The sequence below is a fragment of the Miscanthus floridulus genome, chromosome 18 (assembly GCF_019320115.1).
Source record: "Miscanthus floridulus cultivar M001 chromosome 18, ASM1932011v1, whole genome shotgun sequence".
Lineage (NCBI taxonomy): Eukaryota > Viridiplantae > Streptophyta > Magnoliopsida > Poales > Poaceae > Miscanthus > Miscanthus floridulus.
Window position 1 is genome coordinate 33,983,947 of NC_089597.1, and position 10,112 is coordinate 33,994,058.

General features: G+C 43.5%; 1 protein-coding gene across 1 annotated transcript; it reads left to right on the forward strand.

The window, feature by feature from the left end:
- Positions 1 to 582: 582 nt before the first annotated feature.
- LOC136520836 (LRR receptor-like serine/threonine-protein kinase ER1) lies at positions 583 to 8,266 on the forward strand. Its single transcript, XM_066514495.1, has 27 exons — positions 583 to 907; positions 1,715 to 1,844; positions 1,930 to 2,001; positions 2,089 to 2,160; positions 2,242 to 2,313; positions 2,408 to 2,479; positions 2,561 to 2,632; positions 2,872 to 2,943; positions 3,052 to 3,123; positions 3,209 to 3,277; positions 3,376 to 3,447; positions 3,576 to 3,647; positions 3,785 to 3,856; positions 3,941 to 4,012; positions 4,121 to 4,192; positions 4,276 to 4,347; positions 4,482 to 4,553; positions 4,633 to 4,704; positions 4,778 to 4,849; positions 4,929 to 5,000; positions 5,083 to 5,151; positions 5,232 to 5,303; positions 5,388 to 5,461; positions 5,555 to 5,683; positions 5,910 to 6,257; positions 6,549 to 6,922; positions 7,557 to 8,266. The coding sequence occupies exons 1-27, from the start codon at positions 817 to 819 to the stop codon at positions 7,896 to 7,898; spliced, it is 2,922 nt and encodes a 973-aa protein (XP_066370592.1). The 5' UTR covers positions 583 to 816; the 3' UTR covers positions 7,899 to 8,266.
- Positions 8,267 to 10,112: the final 1,846 nt, after the last annotated feature.

Sequence of the window (10,112 nt, forward strand, 5' to 3'; positions counted from 1 at the left end):
ACAGTGAGAGAGAGAAAAGCACTGTAGATCATTGATATGAACTCTGTGTGTCCTCCCGATCTCTCTCGTCACAGGAAACCACTCTCTAAGGGCAGTCCCAATGCTAGAAACTATGTATAGTTTCTATACTTATTAATTTTCATAGATACTATGTATAGAAACTATGGTTCCAATGAATAGTTTCTACAGAATAACTTTTTATCCAATCACATACACTTTCTCTCCATTCGCTACCAATCACATCCCTTCGTGTCTTGGTTCTCGTGTAGACATGATTTCTAACTTAGACCCGGTTTCTATGATTTTTGTTCTCTCTCTTCAATAACTACCTTGCCACATCAGCAAAATGCTTAGGTGGTAATACAATTAATGTCCATAGAAACTATACTGGTTTCTGCATTGAGAGTGCTCTAACGTAAACAGTCATCGGTTCGCGTGCCATTAAACCAAATTTAATCTGTTTCTTTTCTAATCTAAAATAATATTTTTTTCTTATAAATTTATTTTAAATTCCTCCACGACCGTAGCCGAACACCCCGTAGCCTCTACTAGTAGGAAGCTACTCCTCCGAACCAGTCCTAGTAGTAGGAAGCTACTCCTCCATAGCCCATAGCCCCTGCCCTGCCACTCTATCGCCCAGCCATACAGCTACTCGCTGTCACTGAGCCAGCGGCGCAAGTGCGCAAAGCCGAGCGCGAGAACCCACGAAACCAACCGAGCTCCGCCCCCATTAAGGCCGGCAGGCAGAGGCAGGCTCGCTGCAGCACGCTTCGCGCTCCATCGTCGCTGTCCTCTCCCTGTAATGTCACTCCCCCGATGCCTGTCCGCAGCTCAGTGGCCATGACGACGACGGCCGCCCGTGCTCTCGTCGCCCTCCTCGTCGTCGCCGTCGCCGTCGCCGACGATGGTTGGTGATCTGTTTCTTTTTTCGATATCCATTTCTCTTTATTATTTCTTTCTTCTCTGGGAGCCCTCTGGTTGCCTACTGGGGAGCAAAGATTCTGGGGTTGGGTTTGTTAGGATTAGTATTTTATTAGCGCTGCAAGTACGCGCTTTTGGAGGCATAGTGATTCGCTAGTGTTCCATTCCCATTTTTTTATTGCCGTATAAGCCCGTAAACCCGAGTCTAACACTTAACTAATCCTTGTGAGCTGTGCCTCTTCTCATCTCATCTTCTATTCTTCTCTTATTCCTTGCCTACGAGCTTTTAACTAGTCTGCCCATGTTTCAAAATGTGATCTTTTTTCTCTTCATGTTATGTTTTATTTTTTTACATGTGCCTTCTTGTGCTCCTTATTGGAGCAAATGCTCAGAACATTATTAAAACATTTGAGCATCGATTCTTGTTTCTTTGTTTGGCCCTTCAGTGCTGGAAGCTTGCTCTCTTTTGTTTAGCCTGTTCTATTTTTGTGTGTTTTAGCTGTGTTTGGTTTGCTATTCTGGAGTATGATCCTGTTTCCTATCTGAATGAATCCAAGTAGCTTCATATTTCACCATCGTGTCATATTTGGGCTTTCCAAATCTGACGTTCCCCAGTTCCTTTGCTTTCCTGCCTGAAAACACTAGTCTTTTTTTTTTCAACTATCTTGTTATCCGACTCCCTTTCTGCGGATATTCCATTTGCCGAATCGTCTGTTCAGGTTTCTACCAGTCTGTAATCTGTTCTGCGTCTCCGTTTTTTTTCTGCTAATGCGGCTAGTTCTGCATCTTCCAGGGGCGACGCTGGTGGAGATCAAGAAGTCCTTCCGCAACGTCGGCAACGTACTGTACGATTGGGCCGGCGACGACTACTGCTCCTGGCGCGGCGTCCTGTGCGACAACGTCACATTCGCCGTCGCTGCCCTGTAAGAAGAGCGTCCATTAATTTGCTCCTTTCCCAACTATTGCGATGTGCAGCCACTGATGCGGGTTGGCGCCAATTCAATGCAGCAACCTCTCTGGCCTCAACCTTGAGGGCGAGATCTCTCCATCCGTCGGCAGCCTCAAGAGCCTCGTCTCCATGTACGGACGATTTCTTCTTTGACTGCTGTTGATTGGAGTTTAGTTTACTGACCTGTGTTAACTGGTCTCCTTTGCATTCACATCCAGCGATCTGAAGTCAAATGGGCTATCCGGGCAGATCCCTGATGAGATTGGCGATTGTTCATCACTTAGGACGCTGTAAGTCGAACTTCGAGTTACCCATGTTTAGTTGTGGTTGTGGTGGTAGTGTTTTTATTCAAACTTTACCTTTTCGTTTAGGGACTTTTCTTTCAACAACTTGGATGGCGACATACCATTTTCTATATCAAAGCTGAAGCACCTGGAGAACTTGTGAGTCGTCTTCTCTCTGAAATCCATAGAAATACACGTCATTTGGGGCTTTGGATTTTTTTACAGATTTTGTGGTGCTGTTTGTGATTTCTAGGATATTGAAGAACAACCAGCTGATTGGTGCGATCCCATCAACATTGTCACAGCTCCCAAATTTGAAGATTTTGTAAGCTACTACTGCTACATGATTCTTGTAAGGTGGATCAACTAGGATGGTTCAGGATTTCTAATGTGTTGCGCACTCCAGGGATTTGGCACAAAACAAACTGACTGGGGAGATACCAAGGCTTATCTACTGGAATGAGGTCCTTCAATATTTGTAAGTCATCCTTGAGGTTCAAAAAGTTTTGTACTAGTGCTGGACTGCTGGTACTGTATATACATTGCTACTATATATTTAAGGGGCCTGGCTGCTCAGTAAAAGCTAGGCAGCATTATTAAGTCTTTATTGTTTGGATATATTCTTGTGAAATGGCATTCAAACACATAAGTTGTTACTGAAACATCAAGTAATTTCTTCTAAGTTTTGTGGCTAAATTAGTAAACTATAATTACTAGGGGCTTGCGGGGCAATCATTTAGAAGGAAGCCTCTCTCCTGATATGTGCCAGCTGACTGGTCTTTGGTACTTGTAAGTACACTGCTTGCCTAGTTTGCTGCAAGTTTGTTTGTGTTTTTTTCTAGGGAAGTTTGTTGTGTTTTTTAAATCTGGTTTTAAGCTTCGCACTAATTTGATCAGTGATGTGAAGAACAATAGCTTGACTGGGGTGATACCAGACACCATTGGGAACTGTACAAGTTTTCAGGTCTTGTACGTATATGCATTCTTGCCACTCTTGAAATAATTGATTTAACTTTTCATATATATCATTTTTCCTAACATTTTATATTGGTAGGGATTTGTCTTACAACCGCTTTACTGGACCGATCCCATTCAACATTGGTTTCCTACAAGTGGCTACACTGTATGTGCTGTTTGCCTGTTTCTTTTCACTGAAAATAGTGTAATTACATGCCTAATATATATAAGCTTACCTGCAAAGATGCATGTACCCTTTATTAGGTCCTTGCAAGGGAACAAGTTCACTGGTCCAATTCCTTCAGTAATTGGTCTTATGCAGGCTCTCGCTGTTCTGTAAGTCCTACAGTGAATTCTACAGTTATTACTAGATAATTGACTAATCTACAAATGAGACATTGCTTTCTCGTCGCCGTTAGTGAAAGAAATGTGATTGCTAATTCATGGAACTTTTACTCTATCAGAGATCTGAGTTACAACCAATTATCTGGTCCTATACCATCTATACTAGGCAACTTGACATACACTGAGAAGCTGTAAGAATTCTTGTCCCCCTAAATCTGGTTCATAGATTTTCAAGATTTTAGTTTTAACTGATACAATTCACCCTAGAAACAGTTTGATGTGAACATATTTCTAAGTTTATGTCTTTATACATGTTAAAACTTCATAGGTACATCCAAGGCAATAGGTTAACTGGGTCGATACCACCAGAGTTAGGAAATATGTCAACACTTCATTACCTGTAAGTTTTAGTATTTCTTCTGTTATGGATATGAAGATTCAGGTTGACCATTAATCTATCTTTGACATAACTATCTAAATTCAGAGAACTGAACGATAATCAACTTACTGGGTCAATTCCACCAGAACTTGGAAGGCTAACAGGCTTGTTTGACTTGTAAGTACTTTTCATGCACCCTCTTTTTACTTGTCACGTGAACCAGTGTTTTCTTCTTTTCCAGAAAACTACATTGCATGAACATAGCTGATTCTACTTGTTTCACAGGAACCTTGCGAATAACCACCTTGAAGGACCAATTCCTGACAACCTAAGTTCATGTGTGAATCTCAATAGCTTGTAAGCTCAAATTATTTCTGAAAGTTTGCAGGTCATGTGCAATGTTGCAAGTATCTATATAACATGCTAATTTTATTTAACAGCAATGCTTATGGCAACAAGTTAAATGGGACCATTCCTAGGTCGTTGCGGAAACTTGAAAGCATGACCTATTTGTAAGTTCGAATAGATTTTGAGCCTCATGCTGTGCTAAATTGAGTTGAACGCATTTCCATTTTTTTGTACTGATATGCTCTTTTGCTCATATTGATTCGTATCTCGCATTCAACCTTTTCCTTTGTTTCTTTAGAAATCTGTCATCAAATTTAATAAGTGGCTCTATTCCTATTGAGCTATCAAGGATCAACAATTTGGACACGTTGTAAGCCTTCATCAGCTCACACGTATTAAGAGTATCCATTTCAAGCTAATGCTATATATAACATAGATACATGTACCAGGGACTTATCCTGTAACATGATGACTGGTCCAATTCCATCATCCATTGGCAGCCTAGAGCATCTATTGAGGCTGTAAGCTTTTTGGGCCTACGGTTTCTTGGTATTTTTCCTGCTTCATTTCCTGACATTGAACATGTTTCTCTAGTAACTTGAGCAAGAATGGTCTAGTTGGATTCATCCCTGCGGAGTTTGGTAATTTGAGGAGTGTCATGGAGATGCAAGTACTTGACCTTATTTATGTGAATCCTTTTATTGGCCTTGCATTATATTTTGAATGACTTGACTGTTGTTTCTAGAGATTTATCCTATAATCACCTTGGTGACCTGATTCCTCAAGAACTTGAAATGCTGCAAAACCTGATGTTGCTGTAAGTTGTATCCAAGTTTTTTAGTCTGTAAGTTTAGTTTCTCAAGTGCAGCTTTGTTCTGAATCATCATTTACTCTTGTAGAAAACTGGAAAATAACAATATAACTGGCGATGTCTCTTCTCTGTTGAACTGCTTCAGCCTCAATATCTTGTAATTTCATAACCTGAATATTGGAAGGATGCACAAAATTTTGTATTTTTCTAACATTGACCTTTTGCATCTTTCGACAGAAATGTGTCATACAATAATTTGGCTGGTGTTGTCCCTGCTGACAATAACTTCACACGGTTTTCTCCTGACAGGTATTGTGCTCCATGATTTCAATCACGACTATCTTTTTGCTTATACATGGAAATAGTAGTTTAGCGATCTTGTTATTTCTTCAGCTTTTTAGGTAATCCTGGACTCTGTGGATATTGGCTTGGTTCTTCGTGTCGTTCCCCTGGCCACCGAGAGAAACGTAAGAAGATTGTTGCATTCGTCAATTTATCTGACCTGAATTTTTTCAATACATTATAAACCAAGATCTTTTCTTCCTGGTTTTTCTATTCAGCGCCAATCTCAAAGACTGCCATAATTGGTGTTGCTGTGGGTGGACTTGTTATCCTCCTGATGATCTTAGTAGCTGTTTGCAGGCCACACCGTCCACCTGCTTTTAAAGATGTCACTGTAAGCAAGCCAGGTAATGCATTTACTAACTTTGGAATCTCCTCTTACAATAATATGGTTGTCCACCACCTTATTTAGTGTCTTATCTTGTAATGTTGATGTACTAATAATTTTTGTCAATAATAATATTGTCTGGATTCAACTCAGTAGTTTATTTTGTAAAAAGTTATAACTCGTCTCTAATAGTTGATGCTAGAACAACATTGATATCCTGTAATTGATATCCATTCTGTTTGCAGTGAGCAATGCTCCCCCCAAGCTGGTGATCCTTCATATGAACATGGCCCTTCATGTATACGATGATATAATGAGGATGACTGAGAACTTGAGTGAGAAATATATCATTGGATATGGGGCGTCAAGTACAGTTTATAAATGTGTTCTCAAGAATTGCAAACCAGTGGCAATAAAAAAGCTGTATGCCCACTACCCGCAGAGCCTTAAGGAATTTGAAACCGAGCTCGAGACTGTTGGTAGCATCAAGCATCGGAATCTAGTCAGCCTTCAAGGGTACTCATTATCACCTGTTGGGAACCTCCTCTTTTATGATTATATGGAAAGTGGCAGCTTATGGGATGTTTTACATGGTAAGTCCAGGTCCCAAACCCATTCAAACATTTTTTTGTGGTCACGGAATCATGAGAACAGTTTATAAAGCGACCAGGAACTAGCACCACTATGCTGCTTTTCATTTCAGTAGTCTTTCAATAGTCTTTATTAGTTTCATCTCAATAGCCTTTGTTTGTTTACCTGTCACACAACATCAGTTGGGCTCTCAAGACAGTTCATGTTTTGATGAAGGCTTGCTTATTTAATGGTCATGGATATTTGGCTGCAATTACTATACCATTTCATAATGTAAACCTATTTTCTTTCAGAAGGTTCATCCAAGAAGAAAAAACTTGACTGGGAGACTCGCCTACGGATTGCTCTTGGTGCAGCTCAAGGCCTTGCTTACCTTCACCATGACTGCAGTCCACGAATAATTCACCGGGATGTAAAATCAAAGAATATACTCCTTGACAAAGATTATGAGGCCCATCTTACAGACTTTGGCATTGCTAAGAGCTTATGTGTCTCAAAAACTCACACGTCAACCTATGTCATGGGCACTATTGGCTACATTGATCCTGAGTACGCTCGCACTTCCCGTCTCAACGAAAAGTCTGATGTCTACAGCTATGGCATTGTTCTGCTGGAGCTGCTGACTGGCAAGAAGCCAGTGGACAACGAGTGCAATCTCCATCACTTGGTAACTATTCTTCAGTTTCCTGCATTTGTTCAATTAGAAGTCAGCTTTCCTTAATCTTATATCGCTTTGGATTCCAATAGTGCCCAATAATTGCTGAACAATGACCATTAGGCTTGTGTTCCTACGAGGGGACCAGCGACACGAAACCTAGCATGTGAGTAGAGCTATCTGCACTGTAGACCAGCTGTGGACTGATGAGCTGATCCATTGGATTTGGTGACTGAAAGCTCCATTATAAGTAGCTGTATGTCTGTCCCCTAAAGCCTACCGTTGGTGTCCCCCTGTCATAAATAATGTAGATGGAAAGCAAAAAATGAACTAACAAGATGTCAGTGGTTTATCATGTGCCCTATAGCTTTCCATGCGCAACAGTTTAAGTGACCTCAGATTCAAACAGGTGGAACATGACTCAAAATTGACAGTAGGTATGCGCAACAGTGTGATAAATTATGAGTCAGTTTGTAGTTCCAGAATTGATTCATTTATAAAATCATAACATGCGCTGGTGGCGCTGCTTGTTTGGAAGAAACGTTTTCCATATATTGTTGAAACACAGGAAAAAAAGACTTTAGTACTGATCAGCAGATACCGAGTCAAGCTCTGATGAGGTTATCAATGTATCCTCCAATTGCAGATCCTATCGAAGACGGCAAGCAATGAAGTCATGGATACCGTGGACCCTGACATCGGGGACACTTGCAAGGACCTCGCCGAGGTGAAGAAGCTGTTCCAGCTCGCGCTCCTTTGCACCAAGCGGCAACCCTCGGACCGACCGACCATGCACGAGGTGGTGCGCGTCCTGGACTGCCTGGCGAACCCTGATCTGCCGCCAAAGCCGTCCGCGCATCAGCTGGGCCAGCTGCCGCAGCCGTCTCTGCGGGGCACCGGCGCTCTCTCCTGCGCCAACTCGTCCAGCACCTCAGACGCCGAGCTGTTCCTCAAGTTCGGCGAGGCCATCTCGCAGAACATGGAGTAGGGAAGAGAGGTCTGGGAGTTAGGCGTGTGGAGAGGATGCAGGTAGTAGTGGGAGTTGTTGACTGACATTTTGTGGGATGCAGGAGGAGATTAACATGGGACAGTAGGGTGTTGTTAACTGTAAAAAGTTATGTGCCTCTAGAGCAGCAGAGCTTCTTCCTCCTCTTTTTCCTCCCCATTTTCCTTTGGTGGTATAACTTATTATTAGGAGGCCTACCCCAACCTGTTTGGGACTTAAAAGGCTTTGTTGTTGTCGTCGTCGTCGTCTAACTTATTAGGAGGCTGTATTGGTCATCTCTCGCGGTTCTCTGCTTGATGATCTTTTGTGTGACTTTTGCCGTGTTGGAATCATGGAAGGTACTTTCATGATCTGCATATAGCCACTAGCTCCTGTTTTTTACGGACCTCTGTAACCGGTGAAATTCCCCTTTTTTTCCTGGGATCATATATTGGCGAGCGAACAGCAGAGCAGCCACAGGATTCTCTGGGATCTTTTCCTCCGAGCCGTACGCCAGCCGGCTGCCGCTGCCATTCCGTGGCGTGGCCCCGGGCACCTGGAGAGCGGCATGTGCTCGTGTTGTGCGGATGTCGCCGCGCCCATGGACAGCATCGGGCCGTAGCGTGTCAGGGAGGCGTCGTAAATGATGCGAGGTGAGGTTGCAGCGCAGGATGCTTTGCTGGGGCCGAGCGTGGTGGTTACTGGTTGATGCGTGGGCCAAGGACGACGAGGAGGATGGGGCGGTGCAGTGCAGCGGCAGCGGTAGCGCAACGCGATCCTCGTGAACCCGAGGACGGACGGGATGAGGAGGAGCTCGCCCGGCCGTGGCTCTGGCCTCTGGGGATTCTTCTCAGGCAGCCGTGGTACTGTGGTAGGACAGGCTGGGAGATGGTAGCGCACAGGAAACCGTCGGCAGTGCCAAGATCATGTCACTCCGCAGCCTGTTAGGCTGGTGCTGATACGATCGTGGATTATTATTGCTGGCTGGTTTAGTGTGAGAGAAAAATACTATTCTGGCTGGAAATTTACGATCGTTTACGACCAAGCGAACAAGCTGCTGGTTGCTGCCGAGACCAGAGCTGAGCTGGGGTTCCTCCTATGCTTCGGCTGACCGAGCCGAAGCAGTGTCTGTGTCTCACCACGCCCAACGAATGAGTCGTCTTCCTCCACCGTTGTCAATGGGCTGGCCCCGTCTTTCATGCCGCCGGCGTTGACGACCGGATACTTCCACCATGACAGACGCTACCTTGTGATACCATCGACCACCCCTTTTGTGGGTGGTGTCATCTCTATCCGTTCGGCCGTCCCTAATAATCGCTCAAGGGCTCTGGCTACCACGCCTCTAGTCCACTAGACCACCGCTACTGCTCTCGATCTCCACCAGTTCCCCGCGACCCCACCCTTCTTCCTCTTTCTCAATCATCACATCAATGAAAAACGTTTACATGGGCCAAGGGGGTGTTTGATCCGGCTACTAAAATTTAGAAGGTGTGTCGAGAGGATGTTGCATGGGGTGTTCGAATACTAATAAAAAACAAATTACATAATTTGTCAGTACTCCACGAGACGAATTTTTAAGCCTAATTAATCTGTCATTAGCATATATTTATTGTAGCAAAACATTGTCAAATCACGGACTAATTAGGTTTAAAATATTTATCTAGTAAATTAGTCGCAAACTATGCAATTAGTTTCGTAATTAGTCTATATTTAATACTCCATATATGTGTTCAAACATTGAGACAGCGACTAAAATTTAAGAGGGGCAACCAAACACCCCCTAAATTATGCTTGTGCACACCCTTCACCAATGCAGCCTGGGTGCTTTTTTGCGGAAACCGTCGGTGGCGACCGGTCGGCCTGCCGACCACCTGATCCCGGCCACGCGCGATTTTGGCCCATGCGCGATTTCAGCAGGATTATTCGTTCAGCGCGCGGCCTACGGCCCACTCGCCAGCGCATTCGTTCAGCGCGCGGTCACCGTACGAACGACGATGAGCGCATTCCTACAGCGCATTCGTTTCCCACGTCGTACGCGTTCCAGGTTGGTGAGTTTTCTTTTTTGTTTTCGTATTTCTTTTCTGTGATGTTTTATTCTTATTTTTATTTTACCTTTTTTATCTTTTTATTTTAATATAATTCATTATTTTCTATATCTTTTGCTGCTGTTAGTTCCGTGATGTAGTTCTGCGGCTTTTTAATTCTTTGATTTGATTT